The following is a 25,949-nucleotide window of genomic DNA, read 5'->3' as shown; positions in this document are numbered from 1 at the left end:
AGAGCTGACTGTCACTCGACTCATGTCTTACTGCCTGCGCGATCTAACAGAAGTTTATTATTTATCTTATTTTATGAAGCTAATTGGGGCGTGGAATGTTTTATTGGTTTCTTTGTTCAGTTATGTGATTTCCCCATGCAGGTTTCTGTAAGAATAAACAAATACAGTGTAAGATGAACAGCATTATGCCTGTTCCTAATTTTTATAGCCTGGAATACAAAGAATTCTGGGCAAAATAGGGACCAGTGGGCCTTTACCTAGTTCTTCCTTTTGCCAACAGACCAGTTTTTTTTTTATCATCCTGCAGAATGTTACAACAGAAAACCTCAATATGCATACAGTATTTAGTTCCAAAAGTTGATGTGATATTTAAATATGACTGGATTAATTCATGAATGTCTCCGTTTTTTAAGAATTATGCCTGTCTCCAGAATCCAGAACTTTGTTGCTACTGAAACAGACAAGCTTAGGTTACCATAAGTTCAGTTCTCGTTCAATTCCATATTCTTTTCTTTTTCATCCTTCTCTGTTCAAAAGTCACTGCTTGATCAAGGTGAAATATTACCAATTGAAACTGTGGAGATATGTTGTGTGTTTGGTATCTATGTATATATATACATATATATACTGTATGTATACAGTATATATATGTATATAAATACATATATATACTGTATACATACATATACAAACATTAAATACCATTCAGTGGCCCTATAAAATGTATGCGTTGTTCTTAAAGTTTTTTTCCCCCCACAGGTAACCTTATCTATTAGTGAATGCTAATAAGCATTTGCTAATTGATTCTAAGACAAAGATAAATTGAATGGTTCCTGCAGCTCATAGTAACTTAAATTAAGGCTAGAAGCTATATTGTCATGCACTGCAATTAAAACAAGTCTGATAGAACATATATTAGTACATGTTTCTCACTATTGCATGGCAGTGAGGACAACATAGAGTTTAATAATATTGCTGTCACCATCACATTCTTGAATAACTTTCCCACCAAATTTTTTTGAACTGAATGAGATTAGTGTTCTATATTCTGGTTGGATGATCTTTATGGAGAGGTATAGAAGGAGTACAGTTTCTTACATATTATTTTTACATATACTCTTAATGGCTTTTTATATCACTTAGTATGGTATTCTCCCGAATCAAGCCCCTGAATTAAATATTGGGGTTCTGCAACTCCCTCCACTGTCTAAAAAACAGATTCCATAAAATAGCATTGGGGAATTTTGACTATCATAATCTTGATGTTGTTATTCTATTTCTAATGAGTATGGTCCTGGGAGATTTGGAATTAGGAATCAAAATTTTGCTAATGATTTTCAGATCTAATTCTCTATAGCAGGGGTGTCAAACTCAATTTCATTGAGGGCCGCATCAGCATTGCGGTTGCCCTTGGGGGGCTGGATGGGTGCGGCCAGGGTGGGTGTGGCCTACTGGGTGGGCGTGGATGGAGTGGGTGTGGCCTACTGGGGGGGCATGGCCAGCTCTACATCGTTCATGTCAAGGGTGCCTGTGGGGGCCTGGGCAGGAGTGGGACAGATCTGAGGGTCTCTGGCAGAAGGGGGTGGGACCGGGGCAAGCACCAAAGCATGGTCCATTTCTTCATTCCTCACAAAGGGTGACACCTCCCCAGCATGCACCCAGGGGGCGGGGCCAACACAGCAGGGGCTGGTTCCTCGCTGTTTCTAGACGGCCTTGTGGAGCTAAGACTGAATGCATTTCAGCATAGATGGCCACCACAAAATTGTACATTGGCTCCCGGCTGGCCTGGACCAGGGCCAAGGCAGTGGGGGCCATTCCCTCACTGTTTCCAGGATAGCTTTGCGGGCCACATGAAACCACTTTGCGGGCCGCATCCGGCCCCCGGACCTTGTTTTTGACATGTCTGCTCTATAGCATCTGAATCAGGAGAAGCAATAATATAATCCAATACAGTACTTGTGTACCATAGTAGATTGGCTGCAAGGCAATAAACTTAAAGGGAATCCCAGTTGGATGGAAACTTTATAGGTCAGAAGAGACCCTGAGAACAAGAGGAATTACTTTCTATACATCCTTTGTAGGACTGCCTTGCTACAGAGGTGACCTCTGTAGTAGTAATGCCTACTATAAGTTTGCATAGAGATGTAGCACTTGGAACTTGGAAGATCAAATTACCACAATGGGCTCTACAAGAAGTTGTCCTTAGAGCTGGTCTGGAAGCTGTAAATAAGCATTGCATCTTTCTGAGTAGGGTAGCTTATTATATGTGTAGTGAGATTTGCACTAACTGCTAGTCAGCTATTGAGCCAAATTCAGAATGTTTTATTGCCCTCAGCAGCTGAAGACAGCTTAGTTTAAAGAATGAATTCAATTATATCAGCCTCCCAGGTATCTACAGTATTCAGGAAAAATCCTGTTCTCCTTGCAGTTGGTGTTTGGGGTGACACAGAAGCATTAACATTTAGCCTTCTCTGTAGTGGGACCTATGCTGTGACTCAGTCTCCATTCTGCAGTCCAATATTGCATTTTAGGCATCTTTTAAATGATCCATCCTTTTACACAGACCTTCCTGAACCATTAACTCCTGAGTGTTTCTTTAAATGTTGGAATGGTTTCATGGTTAGCATTGAGAATTCTTTGAGAGTTCTAGAATGAGATTTGCATGCCACCTCATAGGGCAGCTTACAGTTCAGAACGACATGCACAGGGAAAAAATAAGAAGCATAAAAAGTACTAAAATACTTTTAATAAAGGAAAAAAGGAGGAGAAATGTATGCACCTGTAGGTGTCGGAATAAGTGCGATCGCTGTGGTATTACAGAGAACTTCTGTCTCAGCATCACCATCGTAGCGCTATTGAAAAGGCAGCAGGAAACGACACATGTGAAAGATTGCCATTAATATTAGCAAATATCCACCAGTGATGTGATAAAAATATATCCTTCACTTTGGTCCAGTGAAAATTGCAGTGATGTAGAAATTATTCTCAGCAAGAAGACAAGTTGAGGTAACTAAGGCATTATGAAACCTTTGTCATTTATTTTCTGTAGGTGACAAATTTGGCTTGTCATTTAAGGAATATCTGCCCTTTTCTTTTAGAGTAGTGCCTAATTAGGAGAAACAAATTTAAGATGCAGATTGGTATATGACTGGATAGGGAAGAAGTGCTACTGGTAATTAATAAATGCAGGTCAGTGGTGTAAAGAAGAAAGATGTGCCCTTTCTCCTCCTTTCACTACACAGTACATTCTTCTGGTAAGAGTTGTTTTAAATAGCTTTGAGTTTCAATAGCCTAATAAAGTTAGATTTTTCTCTGTAGCTAAGGAAAATAATTTTGTGCTGAGAAGAGAATGTTTAAGAGATTCGAACATATATCTGTCATTCTTTGTGTCATGCAACAGAGCTACAGATCCCAACAGCATTTATTCCATAAGCACGACACACATAACGGCTGCATCAGTCATAAGACCATGCCAAATCTTTTCTTTGCTGTTATGCCACATCTTTCAGAAAAAGAGTGCATCAGTTTTATGCTGCAAAGATGATAGTACATTTTAGCAGACAGAACCATTCATTTCTTTCTTCACTCATTCTAGGTTCTCCAATGTTATTTCTCTCAAAAAGAAATAGAGAAGGCAGTTTACAAGTTTGCAATCTCTTTCTTAACACACTACTAAATGGGGAACCAAGGGTAGGAGAAAGAAAAACCCATTCTCCATTAAGGCCAGTTTATTATCTCCCAAAATTTAAGCAAATTTACCCTGAACCTAGGACCAGCTGCAAGGGTATATCGCTCCTACGATGAAGATAAACTTTGAGAGCCCTTGGAACTCTAGAAAAGAACAAATGTTATCCCCATCTTCAAAAACTGGAAGAAGGATGCTCTGGTAAATTACATATCTATTAATATTTATATAGAGAAAGATCTTCAAATTGATTATTAAGCAGCATGTATGTGAGCATTTGAATGGGCATACCACAATTAATAGGAGCCAGCGTTGGTTTGCCACAAACAAATTGTGTCAGACTAACCTTATCTCCTTTTTTGATATAGTACTTAACTTAGTAACTTTGAGGAATATCGTAGACATAGTATATTTGGACTTCAGCAAAGTCTTTGGTGGAGTGTCTCATAGTATTCTCCTTCATAACATGATAAAATATTGGCCAAGTGATCCTACTTTTGTATGAATTCACATGTGGCTGAATGATTGCAACCAAAGAGTTCTCATTAATAAGCTTACTAAAAACTTGGAGGGAAGTGGGCCATTAGTAGGCCTGGTGCTTCTCAACATCTTTATCAGTGTCTTGGATGAGGGAATTGAAAGGACAGCTTTGCAATGACACATAACTGGGAGTGGTGGTTAGTAGTATCTCAGATGAAAGAGAAAAGAATCAGTAATATCTAAACTAGCTTATACCTCTATCCTATAGGCTCTGCTAAACCGCTATAATAGCCTATTCTCTTCAGTAGTCTTATAAATCTCCTTGGAAGGTTGTCTATAACTTTAGAATAGTTTGAGCCAAGGTAGCACCAGGTCTTCTCAGGACTCTGCAATGAGATCTTGTCCACGTATGTCCTCCAGCTCAGATTTTCTAGAATCAACCCCAGATCATCTTCTGGCACCAAATCATAATCAATTTGAGAATATGCTGATGAGCCTGAGACTTCTTTTAGATTGCTATTTCTTAAGTGCTGGAGGTTGATTTATTTCAGACTATAACAAAGTTGAAAAAAGAGGGTGAGGCGATTGCCTACTTCAGCCTCAGAGGCTCTTTCAGTAAAAAAAAAAAAAAATTCAATCTGGTTTACATTTAGTGGGAAAGAAATCTGTACACTTGTATTTTCTTTCTTTTTTCTTCATTTGTTTTTACTTGCTAAAACTTTGCCGCAATCTCCTGTGTGCTTTCAAAGAGAGTAAACATAATAAAAATAATCCCAAATAATTAAAAGTTATACAGTACTGTAAAATGATAATGAAAAGTGTTCATTTTCAATCAGATTCAGCTTCTGATTTCTACACAGCACAAATTCAATAAGCTTTTCTCCAATAGAGATAGAAACAAGAAATAGTGCAGGTCCAGCTTTTACGTTATATGATTCAATACAATTTAGAGAAAGCCGGAAATAAATTAGATATTTTCTTACAGACAATAGATATTAATTCTCAAACATCTGAAACCAAATTCTGCTACAAAAATCTACTCCATATCAGTTTTGTTAAAAGATAAGTTATTGAGTATTTTCAGGTTCTATTTTTTTGTCATTTTGTATGTGAATGGGATATATTTACATATATTTCTTTAAAAAATAGCTAAGGCTATAAGCAAATCTTTTCATGGAGCATTTAAAAAATCTATGCAGAAACAGCATCACTGAAGTTTTAAAAATACATTACATAGTCAGTCTTAGCTATTGATTTTCTAGAAATATCATACAACCATGAAGATTTATGATAATCAAGCCTGTCAGTAACGCAATTGGAAATGGTAATTGAAAGTGGTATCTTGCAAAGTACATCCTAGTATTTCTCATCTCTGGCTGTGGAGCTCCTGAAATGTGCATCTTGTTTGTGTTCCAAGCAATAGAAATCAAGATTGAAAGGCAGAGAGCGAGGCACAGGGGAGAGAGAGAGAAACCTTTTGAATAAAATGCTTGGAAAGGCATTTCTTGTTTTGATCAGATTCTCCTGTTTATGTGAAATGGACTCATTTCTTGGTGGCACACAGTTTTTTTACACAGCAGGAAAGAAGTGCTTGGGGATAATACCTGTTTCACATGCATGTCAGTATAATGAATGCTGCTATTGTTCTTCCTTCCATAACCACCCACATGGTAAGGCAGTATGAACAAAATGAGGATTTATATAAATAGAGTTTTCGTTTTATGGAAAACCTGCTGATCCAACGGATTGAGCATTCTTTGCCTGCCACCCACGGCAGCATTATAATGCAAGATTTAACTTTGAATTTGCTTTTAACTTTCCCATGTGGAATTCCCCAAGCCTTGCACTAGTTATTAGAGTGGTATTTTGCCCTTCTCTATGTAATCACGACTATTCTGAGTTGCCTTGCTTTACAGTAGCTGTTAGGTATAGAGCAGGCAAACACTCTTTTCCTTTCCGTAGTTCTTCCTGAAACCTTTTGTAATATTGCTGTTAAAGAGGTCATGATAAATGATTCCCAGAGCACTACCATGCCAGGGTCCATGGCACTTTATTCCCCCAATGATTTCTAATAATGTTAGAAGAAATGTCCCAGTAAAAATTACCACTTCAAAACCTTCATGATAACTTAATGGTAGGGGTAGGGGTGAAGGTGGGACAGGAAAAAATCCCATGATTTGATTCATACATCATGCAAAACTAATAATGTGATTTGTTTGGGGCTTAGCATGATGTAAAAATGGAACTGAATGAATAAGCTATGATTAGTTTTACGTAATGATCCGCATATTGGAATGATGGGGGGGAGGGGATGTTTAATTCTGTATGAATAAGAGTACAGAATTAACTTGTGGATTCCTGACTGATGCCTTGTTTATTTATACTCCATCCAATCCTGAACTAATTTGCAGAGGATAAGGCAACTGCAGCTAAGGGAAAGCAAAAATAAGAAGTTGGACAAACAAGCCATAATTACTTTGCTCTTATGAAAAGCACTGGCATTGCATCTGGCTTGTTCCAGGATTGAAATGCAAACCAATATTGGTGAGAGAATCCAGCATGTACATCAAGAATTTCATGGCTATGCAAGACTGTCTTGAAAGTATCTTAGCCTTTGAAGCTGCTGTTTGCCACATCAGATGAAGCCTAACCTGCTATAATAAACCTTTATTTCAAAGCTTTTGCTTGTTAAACTATTTATTACTTGAACACATGAAACAAGAAATGCTGGGCAGAGAGAAACTGAAGCATTATTCCTCAGATTACTGCCAGATACTCTCTGCCTGATCCTTTTGTTGTGGACAAACAAAGCACTGGAATGCAATTGTCCTAACAAATTTGCTTTTGAATTTCACGTGAGCTTTTGTTCTTCCTGACATCTCATACCTGGAAATCAAAATGTCTTGATGCTGCTGGATGTTCTCAAAATGGGAGAACACCGTCTCTCACATCATGCCATTTTCATTGGCTCCCAGGAAACTTTCAGAAAAAGCAGCAGTAAGATCTGTCAGGCATAGGTACCATGATGTTATTTATTGTAAATATTATTATGTTTATTTATTATTAAATTTATTGGCCACACATCTTACCACAGGGTAACTCTGGCCTATTTAGTCTATTTAGGATGCATCCCCAAAATCTACATGGGAAATATCTGGAAAAATCTCTGTAATAAACAACTGAAATCTGTCTATTTTTTCCTTCTTTAACAAGATTACAGTTAGATTAAAACACATCTAAACATACCTGCCCAAACTTCTAAAAATGTATAAAAAGAGGTAAGGCCTTCAATTCCAGTGAGAGCTTTTAACTGCTTCTCATCTAACTATCCCAGTAGTTTTTATTAAAACACATAGACAATAAAAATTCAGTGGATGACTTTAAATGAACCCAGTGGCTCTTGGCTTGACAAACCCTTTGGAAAAAATGCTAATGTTTCAAGACTGGATGTTTTATCCTCCAAGTGTGAACAACAGTGATGAAGAAAACATTTTGGAAGATTTAGGCCTATTGCCATTTCACAAGTGCCAAGGAAAAACTTTTTCTGCCCTAAGGATTTCTCCAGAGAAATCTTGAGATTTTAATTATGCATACTAAGTTGCCATTTCAGGATCTCCCTGCAAAAAGAAAGCCTAATCATAGTGACATTTATATGTAATCTAACAATGAAGGAGGGAAAGAAAAAGGTGATGAGAACAAGGAAGTCCAATGATCTATAAAAAATGAAAGAACCCTGAACGGTTCTAAAATAAATTCAGGTTTAATCCCAATCATATCAAACCTTTTGCTAATTAAATTGCCTTAATTTTCTTGGTGATAAATGAATGGCGTGGAAATTAGAGGGGGACTCCTAATTTAGAATCCCCTTTGAGCTCTGAAGCCCCTCAAGACATTTTCATGGAGTTCTCATAAAATTTGGCTGGATGAATGAGAAAGTCATGTCTACCCTTCTGAGCTCTGTGGAAAAAAGGATCTTTGTGTGTGCCCCTTTTTAATGGCTGGTTTATTTAAGAATGGGCATTCTCAGTTTCATTTCCTCTTGCCTTCTCTGCCTGCTTCCTCATGATTATCCTTCACTTGATGCAAGGAACTGGGGCTCTTTCAATACTTTCACAGCCCTGCCTGTGGGAAAAGAATGCATTATTTGTGTTTAAAGACGGATGTTTTGAAATGTTCAATCAGCGCAACTGCTTCCCTCTTCCTAAATTCCGATGATTGCTTAGCAACCAATTGCTTGACTTCTCTAGCTCAGCCACTGGGTAAGCTTGGCATGCTTTACATGTGTCATAAAATGGGGAAGAACCATCATGGAAATTAGCTAGCAATTGGTCCCTTAAAAATCTGAAATCATAAAATTCGTAAAGAGGCAGGGTACGAAGCCAAAAGCAGGAAGGGAGCTTTGGCTACATGGCTCATTTTGGAGCTTTGTTAAGAGTTTCAATCAAAGTTCCCCGGCAACCTCAGGCACAGCAAATAACAAAGCGCTGAGTGCTTGCCAACGAGCACCTTTTCTTACATTTAAATTCTAGGTTGCGTACGGCAGCTAAGGTTGCAGGCTTTTCAGGAACAGGTACTATTTAAAATGTTCCAGAGAGGAAACGTTTCAAAACTTGATTAGGTCCCCATTTCAGGTTTATTATTACGGTAAATCACACAGTCAGCCAGATGTTAAGACCCAGGTTGGCATTTTTATCCACCTATTGAGTCCTTCTCAAAGACTTGGCATAGGCAGATGCTGTTTGATGGTGTTAACGGTATCATCGCGGGATATAAGCCCTTCCAAGGAAAGCTGTCTTTTGCAATTGGGTGGTGGTGGTGGTGGTCATAATGACTGCGGTGATAATGGTAATAGTAGTGGTGGGTCTAAGGAGATTTTTCAGGAATGCTTGGAAAAGAAAATCTGGCAATGCAGACAAAAAATCCAGGCGCTGATGGAAGTTTGAATCATGCCCCCTGCAAAAGATGTTTTTTGAAGAAATTCCTTTTGAAATCTGGCCTCCCTCACAATCCTTTTGGGGTGCCACTCTCATCATTTCCCGAATAGCCACCACTCTCACCGCAGTCAGAGAGCTGATGGGAAGTAACAGAGAACCCAAATGGCCCATTGATCGGATGTTACCCTTGTTCATCTGTTTCTCTCCTTGCTTGTCTTTTCTGCAGGTGCAGAAGAAGGGAAAGGAAAGCAGGTGATTGATTCCGTGCAGCCGGAAGGGCAATGCAATACAGAAAACATTTCCAGTATTGATGGTAAGCTTCCCAAGACCTTTGGGGGGGGGAAGGGGATGCAAGCAACACACACCTCCCTTTCTTAGAATGTGGTCTCACCTCGTTTAAAGGCCGTACGCAAAAAGTGTGAATTTATGCAAGCTGCCAGCCTTCCCAGCTGTGAAGCAGAAGGAATGCTTTACTGCCCTCACTTATGCAACTGAACTTTCAATGGGATTCAGGCCTGAGCACTCAAGCACGGGACTGACACTAATTTGCCTAAGCCCAAAATTCCATTGCCGCAAAGAACTCAACTGTAAAGCAAACGCACACAAAGGCAGCTCATTTCATGCTTTTGTTCTCTCTTGCCTCCCTGTCCCACTCTGTGAATAAGTCCACCGCTACTCAAGGTGATAGGATTAAAAATTAGCACCAACTGAGAATGTCAACCTTCCCTTTAGTCACTTTTATATGTCAGCATTAAATCTTGCAGACAAAACCCCGTGTGATTTCATTAACTCATTCCAACATTTGGGGCTTATTGTTTAAGTTTGCCTTGCTGTACAACAGAGGTGTAGGCACCAGGGTTCATTATGATGTGAAGCTAGACACCTTCAGGCAGTGTACACAGTGGTGGGATTCAGCTGGTTCACACCACTTCAGCAGAACCAGTAGCTAATTTTTTGTTGCCCAGGCCCAGAATGGACTTCCAGAAACGGCATCTACACAAAGAACCGGTTATTCACATATTTGAATCCCACCACTGAGTGTACATCCATTTTTGTGAAACTGCCTATTTTGGATTTTATAAAGAACTAAATGGTTTTTTTTTAATAGAAGAAATAGATGGGATCATGATCCAAAGAAGTAGAAAATGAGAAAGAATACTGTTTCCTTACAACATTCATAATCTGATAATGTATTACAGGGCCTACTGGATGGAAAGGCTAAATTTCCATTCCCTAGTATGCCGTGGTTAAAACAAGGCGTATTCTCTTGGTTCACAAATGATGCTAAGGTATAATCATGGATTACATGCTATAGTGGCTAATTCAATCACAATGTGGCTTATCAGGTTGATGTCATTTATTGAACAACATATGATTAAAATACCGTGTTTCCCCGAAAATAAGACCCAAGCAGAAAATAAACCCTAGCATGATTTTTCAAGACGCTCGTAATATAAGCCCCACCCCCAAAATAATCCCCAGTTAAGATCATCAGCCAGATGGATGAATTTAGTATCGTATTTCCCTGAAAACAAGCCCTAACCAGAAAATAAGCCCTAATGCGTATTTTGGAGCAAAAATTAATATACAGTAAGACCCGGTCTTATTTTTGGGGAAACATGGTAGGACTATGTGATATATACCAGGCTATAAGCACATTGGTTAGATAGTATCATTAACACAATGAACATGAGCAAACTCTGGCAGTTAGTGAAAGATAGAGGGACCTGGCATGCTATGATCCATGGAGTTGCAAAGAATTGGACATGACGCAGTGGCTGAACAACAACAATATAAGTACATATTAAATTCTAATAAACATGCACAATAATTCCAGAGCTACATACAGAGCTGTGAAAAGGTCAACATGGATTTGCTATGCTGCCTTCTCTTCTTTTATCCTATGCATACCAATATTTATTTTGTTTGAAAGTGGCTGGGTTGTTGCTATTTCTGACTGAAGAATTTGAATAAGTACTCTTGCAAGCTTCAATCCATGCCTCCTCTTCTTTGCTTTCTTTAGTTGTGTCTTTGGATCTGTATTTTTTTTAAAAAAAAATCCATATAACAATGCTTCAAGGATTCCATTACACAAACAACAAATTGTGATAGACATTTATCAGATAATGAAATGATTCAGTCCACTATTATCAATATCCATTTTTTTACACTACGTAGATTATGTACTTCACTGATAATGTCTAATAGGTTTGCCTCACTTTCTACCATAGCCATCTCTTTCTAAGCATGAAGACATCAAGATAAAGAGGTGTCTGTCATGATGTCATGACCCAAACTTTGCATGTTTGAATTTGCATTGCAACCTGAATACATAAAAGGCATCAAATGATAGCCAGTTTCCTGTATTCCCAGCAAAATCTCACTTCCTTTTCCATCCACCACCTCTCAGTTGGTTTAAATAGTTGCCTGTCTCAACAGAACAGAAGAGCTTTGTGCTGTGCATAGATGGAGGGGCACAAGTTGGTTGTCATTCAACCTGGACATTTTATTCAGCATGGGAAATTAATACAAGGCTGCGTGCACTAGACTGAGTCCCAAATATACCACCAAACAGAGATATGATTGTAGCCAAGATGTGAAATCAGCAGATTCAACTCTGAGTGGCCAGCAGGATTGAAAGATAAGTAGGTAGGGAGCCCATCCTCTGCAGAGCCCTAAGTCTTGGGGAAGTCAGGCCCACATGTTGAATCTTAGGTGAGTGGGGTCTCATAATTGGTAAAAAAATTGCAATGCCAAGCTTACCATTTTCGGTAGCCACCATAAAAAGTTCTCTCATCACCAATATCATTATTTAGGGGGTATCACAGAAATTAATTCATTAGGGGAGGGGGATGTCATAGCATAGCACAAGTTGAGAACCTATTTGATTTGATTTCCCCTGGTTTTATCATTGACGGGGGAAGAACTTCCATTTTAAGAAAAGAATTAACTTTTTTTTTCTTTTTACAACACTGTAATCCCTTAATTTGGGGTAGAATCGGGGTGACTAAATGGAGCTGAGCATTTACTGGCCAGATGCCCTTCCTGATGCCTATGTGGAGTTCACAGGAGATATTTTCTCTTTGCTCCCTGAGAGAGAAAAATCTGCCCCTACCTAGGATTGAACTCTCAACCTTCCAAGTGGGAGGCAAGCATCTTCAGCACTAGGCCACCACACTGCTCACAAATAAAGAATGAACCAACATGTTCAATCAAATTTAAAATCAAGGATAGATTATCATCATCTGTAGCTATTATTTTTTTCCTAACTAAGCATGTATTAAGTGGGAAGAAAATACAGCAAGTGAAATGTTTGACCTGAGGTGCAGGGATCAGTTTTAACACAATAGTTATTTCTCTGCATAGCTATAGAAAGAGCAGTTTCATTTAAGTTTGAAAATGTCTGTGCCATGCCAGTAAGTGGTTTAATCTAGCAAGTGTGGAAGTAAAGTATAGATGAATAATTCACAAGCAATTCAACAGAATCTTTGCTGGTATATTGGTATGACAACAGTGAGTCAGAAGCAGATTTGCTTCATAGCATATGACAAGCATATTAATTTTTTTTCTATTGTCTCTTATTTTTCAAATCTTCAGTTCAGGTGTGAATTTATTCAGGCAATTTCAAAACTTCCAGTCAAGAGCCTTCCAGGGAAATGCCAAGCATCCGTTATGGATGTGCAAAAACAGTTTTTTTCCACAGAATAACCGTAGTAGTATAATAGGAATAAGTTATTATAATTCAGACTTTATACAGAATTTCATTCAGCCCTACAGAAACAATTCAAAAGAAAATATATTCAATAGTATTAAGATCTCAGAGACAAGATGTTGGCCTTTATATAGTCATCTAGAAGGCTCAGCTTTTGCTCTACAGTACTCTACGGCTATTTCTAATGACAAATAATTGCATCATGATAACAGCCATTTATTGCATTTAGAAAAATGTCATAATATGTGTTGTGGGGAGTGCGAGTGTGTAGAATTATATATATATATTTTCTATTATGATTAAAATGAACCTGAAATACTCATTCAAAAGGTTAAGACATAGGTACATTTTGAATATCACTGCTTTTTTGGCCGTCTCAGTATTAGAGTGGAAAGTAATTGCCCTTATAAGCACACTTCATTCAATCACTAGTTTGACTGAAATATTGGATTTTGGTCTTTAGGTCACTCAAGTTCTACAGTTGCCATCCTTGAAAAAAATGTATTGTCACCAGCAAGTTAGTCCATTCCAGGCCAAGAATAGATGGTTGCTGACTGAAATAATGACTGCCTAAGATGCCTTAATAGCTATAGTAGTATCTTTGATTTCTTTAGCTGTCTATAATGCCCACCTGCACTTTAGTTTTTATGGTGCAAATGGGCAAGTAATCAGTTTGTCATCTTAACAGGAGTATAATACTGTTGTAGACTGCACTCATGTCAACCATGACAACATGCTCCTGACAGTGGAGTTGCTGCTATATTTCACACATATTCACAGCCAGGTGCTGGTTCTCTGGGTAAAAATTCCTGCATATTTTAGCAGCACAGACGCTTCATTGTGCGATTGGTACAGTGAAAGGTTTGCTATGATATCTTATAGAATTCAACCCTGAATAAAGTTGTGAATCAATCATAAAGTGTCCAATAGCAGTACTGCAGAAAAAAAGTATCCAATATAAAGCAAATTATACATGAAAAATTTTGTTGCCTGTACTTATAATGAAGAGCTACTAGATCCGAGCAAAATGCAAAATAATAATATATTATTATTAAAAATAAAAATAAATTACATCCTGCAATGATACCTTTGGCATCATCAAACAACATCTCCCTATCTCAGGCCTTTGGGAAGGACTCAATAAATAGATAAAAATCTAGTCTAAACATCTGGCTGACTGTGCAATGAACCAGAATAATAAAGAACTTGATGCATATGAAGGCTAGCACCAGCTTAAAAAAACTGCTGTGATTTCACAGTGTTGTGAACTGACTTTAATAATCATGAAGTATCAAGATCTGAAAATCCAAATTGAAAGATTATGACATAAACTAGCCTTGATGCTCTCAATGCTTATTGGCACACTGGATGCCATACCAAAAATATTGAACAGCAATAGAAACTCTGCAGATTAACAAAAATGTCCATCTGTCGGTTGCAAAAGGCCACACTGCTTTTATGTACACATATACTTTGCCGATACATTATCACATCCTAGGTTCTTGGGAAGAACCCAAAGTATATGAAGATCAATACCAGCTAAAGAACTAGTAATTGTGATTTTAAATTGTTGTGAGCAGATAATCATCAAACTGGAAGAGAAAGAGCTGGAGAAAATCATAAAATACAAAGACTTGAAAAATAGAAACACAAAGATTGTGCAAAAGAAATCAGAGATAGCAGCAATAATAATAGGTGTCTTGGGTCCAAAACAGCTGGAGCACTACTTGAACTCCATTGGCACTGACAGTTTCACCGTCAGTCAATTTCAAAGAAGATACCTTCAACACAATCAAACAAAAACATCTGTGCCAATCCCAGAATGTTAGGTGGATAAAAATGCCAAATTCAGCCTAAACATCTGGCTCAGTGTGTAACCAACCATGATTCATAGGTTTTGGCCCTCGGGTAATCCTGCTGTGATCCAGGAGGAGGAACAGTCAGATGTTTACAATCTTATAAGGCCAAACTGTAAAACATTGCAATGCTACATATTCCTAATGTGGAAATGATACTAAAATATTTCAGTGATTAAATCAAATGTGTTATTTCAAATCAGATCCAAAGACCCCCAAATTCATAGTAATGATTTCAATGTTTGTTTTAAAACGATATAAATATTTAGCCAGTCAAATTATTTTTTCTTTAGTGTGATTTGGAAACCCTCTCAGGCAATTGATGAATTAATCCAGCAATTTAATTACTGAATTTCAGAAAGAATGCCGGCCTGAAAAAGAATGCAGAAAAATAACCTTACTGTTTTGTTTTCAGTTGAAATGAATAGTCAAGTTGAAAACATAGAAGAGCCTACACAATCACAGACAGAAAATTAATCTCAGGGTAAGTTAATTCATCCTTCCTTTCCATTATATACTATAGATTTTACAGAATAATAGCGTTGGAAGGGACCTTGGAGGTCTTATAGTCCAACCCCTAGCTCAAGCAGGAGACCTTATGCTATTTTATTGCAGTTGTTCCACATGTAAGATCTTTATAGATTTTATAGCAAAGAAAACTAGTGGTATCTCTAGGTAAAGAAAAATATGTCTATGAATCTGTTTCTGTTTGGAAACCGCTTTTGGACTTTGTGCTTGAGGTGGAAAAAAAATGAAACCTTGATTTTGGGTTTTGCTGATTAGATAGGTTTGATGTTATAGCGATGGCTAGTTTATATTATTATATAAAAGTAAAAAGTTTGAGTTTTATTCTACTGCACCAAAGGGAGTTGGAAGTCAACCCTTCTGCCCTACACTTATTTTCCCATTATTTTCTTTTATATTTTTGTATTTTATATTGTATTTTGATAAACTAATAAAAATTTTGAAAGCAAAAAAATATGAATCTGACGCAAATTCCCAAATACAGTGTTGGAAGGTAAAAACAAACAAACAAAAAACCTCTATGACACCGTTGCTAGCCAAAACATAACACTGGAAGCACCGCTCCTTTCCTCACATTCCACAGGCAAGTCTCTCCTGACCCACGTGGAAGGTTGTAAAATTTTAAGCTGAAATTAATAATGGGCAGCCAGCCGAAACCGGCAAATTAATCAGGAAATCATGATATGGAAACCTCCTAAATCACAACAACCAACACCAGATCTTCAACCTAGATCCCTCATAAAAATCCCATACCTACAGAAGATTCCACATTTAGAAAAGATCAACACTCCCTAACTCTTCGCATGACCTCCTCCCCCCCAGGAGCAAAACCACTTCAAATCAACATGTCCTCACACCCTACAATCAAAGTCTACTTTCATTACAAATATAACTTCTCTCAGCATTCTGATTTTGTGGCCACCTTTAAGAACTTTACAGGCCATTATGCTGTAAAAGGAACTAGCCTCCACCTCAAGCAAGTTGTCCAGAGTGTTTATTTTCATGACCCATCTCAAAAAATGGACCAACAGAATTTTCTTTGAACAGCAGTCACTTGGTGAGGTCAAGGATGGTCTGCAGATGGGAACATGGAGTCTTCCAGCCTCTTGCTTCCGTCTTCAACCAGGCCAGTTGCCAAGGGGTTAATGAGGGAGGAAGAATAGAGTAAGCCAAACTGCAGAAGATTTAGACTTAACAATTCTGTCAACAGCCAACAGAGAAGATCCCCTCGCTGTGCACAAATGAGTTCCTACTTTTTCTGTATCTGATCCTTATGATATCTGATGTGGTCTATATCAGGTGTTGGGCAGGAGATGAGTAGCGATCACTGATCCTACTATAGAACTATACATGGGGAAATGAATGAGGATTATAAACAGTTTTGTTTGAAGTACCTTTTTTTAATGGAGCAATGCCGATTTCTTCATAAATTAAATTGCTAAAAAGAAAAGGGCAAGCAAATCAGCCATTTCTACTGGCTGAAATTAGGTTTGGCTTTTTGAAATCTATATTCCAGAAGCAATCAATGTATGTTCTGAGAATTTCACGCCCTTGGCTGAACATTGCCGAATGCCACTTCTAACTCCTGAACTCTTCTGCTTCATAGAAACTGAACTTATAAGCAATTGCAGAGTTTGATTACATGAGAAATGAAAGAGAACACACCGATGTGGTCATAGACATAAGCAGCTTGATTCCTTGGTAGACAGAAACTGAGACCTGAAAAAAAACCCCAATTCTTTGTCACATCCTAATTATAAAATCCAATTCTGAAATCCCTACCCAAGATAGATCAAACAGAATCACAAATACATTTCATTTCTTTTCCAGTGCTGATTACTCGATGCCGGTATCATATACCACCAAGATGAGCTATTTACACCTATAATAGGATTTCATGTCTCTCCAAACCAAATATAGAAGCTTTGTAACGGTGGCAGTTCTGTCACAGAGATTTTAAAATGTCTTATTACTGTGTGTACTTCTTTGTGCTTGCCAGCATACTGACAATATACTGCAATGCTGCAGATGGGAGAGAGAAATATGAGCTGCAACAGCCTCCATTTAAAAAGTTGTCAAGGGAAAAAAAAGAAAAGAAAGGACACACCAAATTAAAATGCTGCATTTGAATTCTTCTCTTCTGTGTCACTGTCTAATTCATGCTCTCTTTCTCTCTCTCTCTCTCCTTCCCTCCCTCTTTCCTCCAGCATAACTAAAAATTAAGCTGCCACGTGCTTGACATTTTAGACATAGTTTCAAAGTTTATTACCTCCACTGGTGAGAAAAATATAATTGGTTTCTATAAATTGTTTTTATCTGAATGGAAATGCTATCTTTCTTCTTTGTTGGTGTGGGGTAAACTAACGCATGTACCGTATTCTACAGCTGGAAAATTTAGGGAAGCTTTCCCAAATTCCCAGATTAGGGAGCCAGGAGGTTTTATATGAAACAAAGTAGTGTCACCAGTAATAACAGATGTGTTGGTCATTATCCTAGCTAACATGGTTGGGTTTTTGCAAGGCTCTTCGAGAAGGAAGCCCTGAAACTGTGAGTTGCTGAAGATGAAAGCCTTCATCTGGGGATGCTAAAGATGAAAGAGTAAATTTCATCTTTACTCTGCTCCTGTCCCTTACTAGCTCAAGTATATATTATGAGAGGGAGTATATATTTAGGGTTTGAAATATAACTGTACTCAAGCTGACAGAGATTATAATGAAAACTGATTTCTTACTGCCAAATAGCAAGAGAAAATTGCCTTACATACCAATCCTTATCTATAGGAGTGGAAGCTTCACTCAATTACTGATTTACTTTCAGGTGCCTTTGCAGAAACCTGCAGTTTTAAGGCTTAATAAAATGTCTGATTATGATAATGATAGCATCCATATTTTATGTTATGTTATCAACCATGTGGAAAGTTAATTCAAGAATGTATATGTACTTGTGATAAATGATAGATGAGAGAGAGAGAGAGAGAGAGAGAGAGAGAGAGAGAGAGAGAGAGAGAGAGAGAGAGAGAGAGTAAATAACAAACTATAAAATAGGAGGTAATATTCAACTATGGTCAAATGCCTATACAAACCAAATTTGGGGGGGGGGGAGGCAATGCCTGGATGTAGCCTTTCCTCAACATTTCTTTTAAAATTGTCCATGTATGCTACTGCTGATTATCAATCTAGCTGGTTATACTTTGGTGAAGATTGAAGGACTGCAAAAGGAGAGAACTTAAAGTGCCCCAGGGTAAGCATCTTCTGCTGACAGAGTAGGTGCAGTTGGATGGAACTTGCCCAGTTTTGCTCAATCATAATGACTATAAAAAAAACCCTCTGAGTTTAAACAGGATTCCAGGGATCACTCTTGTGTTAGAAGGTTATTAGCTATTCATTTTGCAGTTGTAATATCAGAGCTTTATCCTTACGTTTCTCTGCACTGAATATCACCTGGAACTTTGCTCTACAACCATAAACCAAGAACAAAGACATCCATGCCCTCTTCCCTCGATAGGCATCTTCTGCTGGCACAGCAGAAGCAACTGGATGTGGCCCTTGGTATATTTTCATAAAATAAGAGCATGGGGAAATACAGAAGTAATATGGATAATTACCGAGATTCAGCCAATGCAGTGGGAGAAGAAATGTAGATAGCAGGAGTTGTGAAGGAGTGTAATTGCTTACCAGTTATATATATATATATATAAAAGATAATGACATGGGAAAGAAGGGGAAGGTGGGGGAAGAGAGGGAGATGAAGGATTTCTTGCCTTCAGGTATGACAGCACATCTGATTGGGAGGAGGAGGAGGAGAGCCCAAGAAGATGGGAAAGTGTCAGAACAAAGAATCCCTTTCATTCGAGACCTTTCACAGAGTCTGATGCTATCGCCTTGATCAAAAAGCTTTTCTCTGCATTCAGGGAACTTTAAGCAGACACTAATTGGATCAGCCATTTAAAAACCCTCCTCTAATTAACATTTATATATTATTATGTGATGTTTAGCAGATTTCTCCCTCTTTAGCTCCCTCCCAACCTTAAACATTTAAGCTTTTGACTGCTAGAAACTTTCATATGTATCAAAAGAGCAGCATACCTACTACTCTGGGCACAGGCACTAAAAAGCTTTCTGCCATAAAAATTGCTACATCAGTTGTAGGACACAGTACACAATCGTGTATTTTAAGATTAATAAAAGCTGCTAAATATTACTCTAGATATATGAATTAAATTTTAATTCCTCCATGATCAGGTGCAGAAAGATTGTGGCTTCTGCTGCAATATTCCTCAGAATGCAGTTCAATATTGCATGATTATCCTGGTGAGTTAAACTTCAGGTATCAAATAAGATTTTTTAAAATGCCGAATTACAGTAGCTACCTGAGTTTTACCACCGTACCATTCTTGTCTTAATGTAAGATGAACACCTACATCCATAAATATCTATATTTATGAATTAATTGCAATCTTGATTGCGATTAATTACTCACTGTTTTGAACTGATGTCCCACTGTTCCATCTACTTAGCTGGCATTCATCGGAAAGGGTAGGAAATCTCATCTTAGAAGAAATTTCTTTCTTTCCTTCCTTCCTTCCTGAACTATGAACTATTTGAACTGGGTCCCTTTCTTCATGGAAAAGCTGAGGAAAGTAGCAGACAGATGTAGAACATGATTTTCTGTCATGCAAGTGAGACAATCTTTATGAAAGCAAATGGTTGAAAGATGAAGTAGGGCTTCCTACATGACTTCCAGCTCATTAGTTAAATAATTACATTCTGAAGAATAAATCCATATTCAATTGATGATTGGCCATAGTTATTAATCATTTACATATCTTTTCCAATAAACAAACTTATTTTACCTTTAAGGAATATAAGCATATAACATATTATCTTACAGACATAACACTTGTTAATGTCTCCTCCTGATTACTGGTAGAAATGCAGATCCAAATCTGATACGCTTCCCTACCTTTGCTTTGATATGCAGTTCACCTGACATTCAGGGATGTGCTTTCCACTGATACAGTTTCAAAGATTTGGTCTCTAGACCAAATGAATATTTTTATTATGACCATGCGGACATGTCCACCTGTTTGTAAGATTGAAATTGGAGAACTATGACAAAGCATTCATGCTCAATTTCTCAAGTCTTAAAATTCTCCAAATTAAGGAATGTTGTTGAAGCAGAATGCAGAAGGAGCCAACCCACAGACATGGGGGGGGGAACCACAGCATTTTTTGCACATGTTCCCTAAAACCGGAAATCTCAGAAATCAGGAGATTTGGGCAGCTCAAATGATTTATAAAGATTTATTACAAGCTTAAGCTCTCTACAAAAATCTGAGCTACTAACAGTCAAGGGAAATGAGTGGGAATTAAGAAGGCATTCAAGGTGGGCACCCAGGAACTCCTGATTTATGATGTTATTGACCCCTCCCTCAAGCTCAGCATGGTCTTCTCTTACAGAAAATCCAGAAACAAGGAGAATACAATCAAGATGCCTTGGTTATTCCCTCTGCAGTGAAAAATGTTCTGGATAATGTTTACATCATTAGCTCCTTTTTTCTCTCTTTCTCTACAGAAGACCATGATGACAGAAGAAAGCAGGAAGTGACCGAAGATCTGCAGTCACTAGTGCATTATGTGACGACATTCTGACTAACAGACAGCAGCACACCATGAAGTGCAAAATAGGGAGGGGGAGGGGAGGGCAATTAAGGGATTTGACTGATTCTTTATATTTGTTTCTCTTCTCCTGTTCAGTTGGTTTGGTAGATGACATGAAGCTTCTCTACTATGAATTGTAGAGTCTTGATTTAGATTTCTTTGCCTCATTCCTATCTGTTCTGCCTCTCCTTTTGAAACCCTACATCCCTATTCTTCTGCATATATATTGTTAGCTTCTAAATACTATCTCTCAGTTGCAATTCCTCTTCAAGGCAACATAGGCAAAGGATGTTTTAAGCATTGTCCTTCAAGAGTCTGAGGGTTTCTTTGGAGTGATCACAAAGCATTCACATCTGTCATTACGTCCATCAAGGAAAGATGCTGGCAGTACTAGTATCCTTTGATATGTTGGTAAAGTCACCTTGCCAATGCTAGCACATAAACATTTCAGCTTGTTAGACTTTTTCTAAAGCCAGTATAACTACAAGAATTAAGGGTGAATAGACACTTTACTGTGAATAAAGATTTGAGGGTTACTAATGTCAAACATTATAACCTCTCCATTGGGGACTGACAAAAACAATTCCAGTCACATGGCTGATACCCCATGCAGAGATTCTCTATGCAAACTAGAAGCTGAAAAGCACTTCTAAATGGAGATTGTCCATAATCAAATAAATAAATATAGATTACAACTCCTGCACAAAGTGCTATTCAGCCATTTCCAGATCAGCCCTAATGACATTTGAATTAGCCCTCAGATTTTTTTAACTCAGACCCAGGAGGATAACTAAGTTGTCCACAGACAGAATGCAAATGTGTGTTATGGAAAATACATCTCTCAATGAAGAAGAGTCACAGTACCGAAGAAAGGGTTATCCATGTTCAGGAGAAGAACTTTCTTTGTCTGCAAAATCAGGACATGGATTTCTTTTTTCCTGCTTGTAAGCATCTCAAGAGTTGGAGTATCTCTAACAGGTTAACTTTTTCATAGGACAAACAATCCCCACAATTAGCCAATTTCTTGCAAATCTACTCATGGCACGAAACCTTTTATCTATCCTAATGGTATTTCTCCACAGCTCAATTCTGCATTGTCTACTAATAGGTGAGCACCTCTGGAGTATTTGGACATGTCTAAAGTACCTATTAATTCTAGTGCCCTCTGGGTAAGAGGGATTGCAGATACTCTGCATCTAGCACACACAGTATATAATATGGCTTGTGGCTTTAACAATTTCATGCCTACTCTTGTTACATTTTCAACTGCATATGCGTACTTTTTAAATACATAAAATGCAATTAACAGATATTGGTGATGAATGTTGTACCATATGTCATCTGTTTTGCTAGCAAATGCTGGGCTCGACTGAAAAACAAAATTTTGCATTCATTTTTCAACTACATTGTAAATTAAACTGATACCCTACTTGCAAGATTGAAAGAATACTCAGCATGGGTCCAAAGGCTTGATATTCTGTAAACTAGTTTCCAACTGCTGTTAAAAACAATTACAGGAATGTTCTTCTGTATTATGAGATGCTGGTTTTGCGTAATTATGCATATGTACCATCTTCCAAATTTTTGAAAATAATTCCAAATATAACAAAGGTGTATGCACATGAAATTTACCAGCCTTGCTTACTTGTAAATATCTCCAACACAAATCTCAGATAAATAGTAACCATTGTTTATGCTTACACTAGAACACCCAAATATGAATTAGTTCATGATATATAATTTGTAGAAAGATCAAAAAATGAAAATTGGTTTCAAATAGATACATAACTTTGTTGCCTTATGAGCAATATTTATGTATTCAAAAACCATTGCATTCTAAAAATATGATACTTTCAACTATTAATTTCTCTTCTCTTTTTGAACCATTCATTACATTGGTGACCTGAAAGATTCCTTTTAGTTATCACATAAGCACAGTATCATCCAGATTAATATGAATTTCAATTTCAATGAAATATATAAAATATTTGGTTATGCCTATATCGATACCATCTGATATTTTTGATATGCTTACTATTTAGTCCCCCATATATCCATGGAGCACACGTGCCTCTTTTCTTCTCCATTCCTGCTTGATGGTTTCTATTTCCCTCTAGTTCTCCTTGTTACTGAGCTGTCATTTCTGTTTCAGCTTACTGTGATTCAAAGATTTAGTTAGCCATCCAACATGAATTATCACAATTCGACAAAAGCAACAAAATCAAAACAAGTGAGGCAATCTTCGTTGTGTGGGTCTCCTTGCCCAATCTGAATCACGAATGGAAAGAGATTTTTTTAAAATAATAATAATAATAATCCACTACAATATGTGATACATGATGATAGGGTTTAAAAAGAATTGTAGCCTGGATTCCTCTGCATGCAAATTTGGGGAAAGAAATCATCCTTCTTTAAAAAAAAATATATATCTGCAGGACGAGTCAGGAGCCGCTATTATAAACTTTACAAGGTGGCCAAGAGGCCTTTTCCAAGCTTGTTTTAATCCTTTCAGACTTCAGACATGCTTTCAGCTTCACTGAGCACTTTGAAGTAAGAAAACTTTTCTATCCCACTTCTGGAATTTTATGAGACGTGGTCATAAAATATTGCGTGGTCACATGGTTGCTCCTGGGAATGCCAAGAAAGAGGCCCCAAGCTGCTGCTAGCATTGGAGGGCATGTGTGTGTGGAGCCTCTCTTGATGTTGGAAAAGAGAAAAGGAATATTTTGGCCACCTTGTAAAGCTTATATCTCTGTGTGTCTCCCAACCCAATCTGGCACAATCTATACGGATTTCTAAAATAAACATTGGAACAAAAATTTGCCTGTAGAATTGTGTTTCAAAAAGTAAACAGTTACAGAGGCCAGATCACTTGTGGTCCCCTAATCCCAATATATTTCGGGTGGTGAAGATGACTTTCTTCACCGTTTCACATCTAGGCACAAAACAACTTGCTTTGGGGTGCAATAGCAAAGCATGAAGCAAAGATTAAACACTTCAAAGAGGAAAGTGGCAGGATTAGTCCTGCTAACTATGCCTCCCTGGGTTGAAGGGGCTTACTTGTATTGAAATGTGCCAATACAACAGACGGGTTTCAGACTGAGTTCATGATGTTCTCATAGGGCCTGTGTGTAGTTAGGTAAACCATATGTGCATTAATTAAATTCTCATTTTCTTTTAGCTTGTGTTACATAGGAACAAGTGTATGGATTCTGAGTTGAAGTTGTTTGAGCATTAGATACTAGGGAAACCCTTAAACAGGAAATTGAAGGTTCAACCACCCTTCTTCTGCTTCTATCATCCATTAGATAATGGGTGAGGTTTTTTTTTCTTCCTAGTGTTTTCTTCCAAGTGCAGGGCCTGCTTTTCTTGGATAATGGATGTTGTTTAGCAAATGTGCCTTTGGCTATTTACACATAAAGGCAAAGGATGCACAGTACGTTCTTGAATTGATCTCATTCTCTAAGTGGGCTGAACTGAGATAGGTAGTTTCTTCCTACTGAGTTGTTCACTGGCTCTTTTTACTGGGTATTATCTGCACTGGGTGGCAGTAAATCTCCATCATTTCAAACAGATTATTTCTCCCAACCCTAATATTTTGAGGTATACAAAAAATATCCACTAACCCTATAGGTTTTCCCCAAAAAAAGTCTTGCAAGGAATGTATTAATACTCTGTTCTTGGAAATGACACCAGCTGAAAGATACTACTTATTCTTAAAGATTAGGATATGGTCTGATAAAGCATCATCATAATTTGCTTTTTCACTCCCTAATCTCCTTAACCACTGTGGTAATTAAGTTTTAGAAAGGAGCAGAAAGGAGGGTATTAATGAGGCAAGAAGAGAGAAATAAGCAGTCACACAGAAAACAGCTAAAACTTTGACTAAATGCTAATGATCTCAGAAAAAATGAGCGAGCAAAATATTCCGATCAGAGACATTTTCCTATATTTGACTGTCGCTATCTTTTCTGACTTCTTCACTGTTCCAACATCTTCACTTTGGTTCTCATTGATAGTGATGCTTCTCTCAGAACTAAATGCTTTACCTCACTACCCTATCACCAAGAATGAAGTAAAGAGAGGACTCTTGGATTGTTGAAGGTGAAAAGATCTGATGACATCTCAGCTGTCTGATTTCCAACCCGACTGTATAAATCATTATTTTTCTCACTTAGAAGTCTAGGCTTGGAGAAGGTTGCTTGCATACAATCAACCAGGTAGATAATATTATTCACTTACTTTCTTTTGGCTAGTCCTACCGAGACATGCTCTAATAGCAATTAGAATCAGTTTTGTTACAACGTAGGGATGCCTGGACAGTACATTCGGAATGGTGTGGATTTTTATATTAACAACACAAATTTACAGACAGTTAAAGAGTACAAACTCTACCCCGTGTCCTCCATAGCCACTTTCATAGATTAAAGGTTTGCTCCCAAAGAGGAGACTTTGCATTATTTTGAGATACCTGTTTAATATACTCCTTCTACACTGATGTTCTGCTGTAGCAATTCTTCTGGTACCAGACTCGCCTCTTTTTCATGAAAACATACAGAATAGGCAACTGATACATTATTTTCCATTAATATTAGGCAATATATTGTTCAATGCAGCTAATTGTATTTCTTCTCCCAAACAATGACTCCCCCCTCTTTTATGAATTAACATTGTTCAGTTTACAGATTTGATTTGAACAAAATACATTGTCTCTATATGCAGCGCATGTCTGCTTTGCTTTTAAAATGACAAAGTTAGCCAAATATGTTGGATATATTTTCTTGGGAAATAGGGTTTTTGTGACATTTGTGATATAAAGAAAGTCAGAAAAATGTAATTTTCTTGATCAAAAATAAGTTTTTACTTCAATGCAAATAACTGTAGTACCTTGCTTGCAAAATATCTTCTAAGAAATAATACAGACTTCTACATAGGGTTAATACAAGGCTCTTTTGTTAATCTGCCATTTAAATGCTGGACTTGCTGATGAATCTTTTTTCCCCCTTTTGTCTGTGCCATGCATCACTAAAAACACTAACAAACAATGCCTTCATACTAAAATGTTTGTTTAAAAGCAAAATAAGAATAAACCTTGAA

At 37.6% G+C, this 25,949-nt stretch overlaps 1 protein-coding gene across 1 annotated transcript in view; it reads left to right on the top strand.

Moving 5' to 3' along the window:
* The window catches only part of LOC107283086 (ADP-ribose glycohydrolase MACROD2-like), a 97,010-nt gene extending 82,648 nt beyond the window's left edge, over positions 1-14,362 (top strand). The window contains exons 8-9 of the mRNA XM_015810938.1: positions 9,326-9,412; positions 14,310-14,362. Coding sequence (XP_015666424.1) covers positions 9,326-9,412; positions 14,310-14,362 — 140 coding nt within the window. The remainder of the gene's footprint in view (positions 1-9,325; positions 9,413-14,309) is intronic.
* Positions 14,363-25,949: the final 11,587 nt, after the last annotated feature.

The sequence above is a fragment of the Protobothrops mucrosquamatus genome, unplaced genomic scaffold, assembly GCF_001527695.2.
Source record: "Protobothrops mucrosquamatus isolate PMUCROS unplaced genomic scaffold, P.Mucros_1.0 scaffold_45, whole genome shotgun sequence".
NCBI classification, from domain to species: Eukaryota; Metazoa; Chordata; class Lepidosauria; order Squamata; family Viperidae; genus Protobothrops; species Protobothrops mucrosquamatus.
Note: the sequence above shows the minus strand (reverse complement) of the source record. Positions and strands in the feature narration are given on the sequence as shown.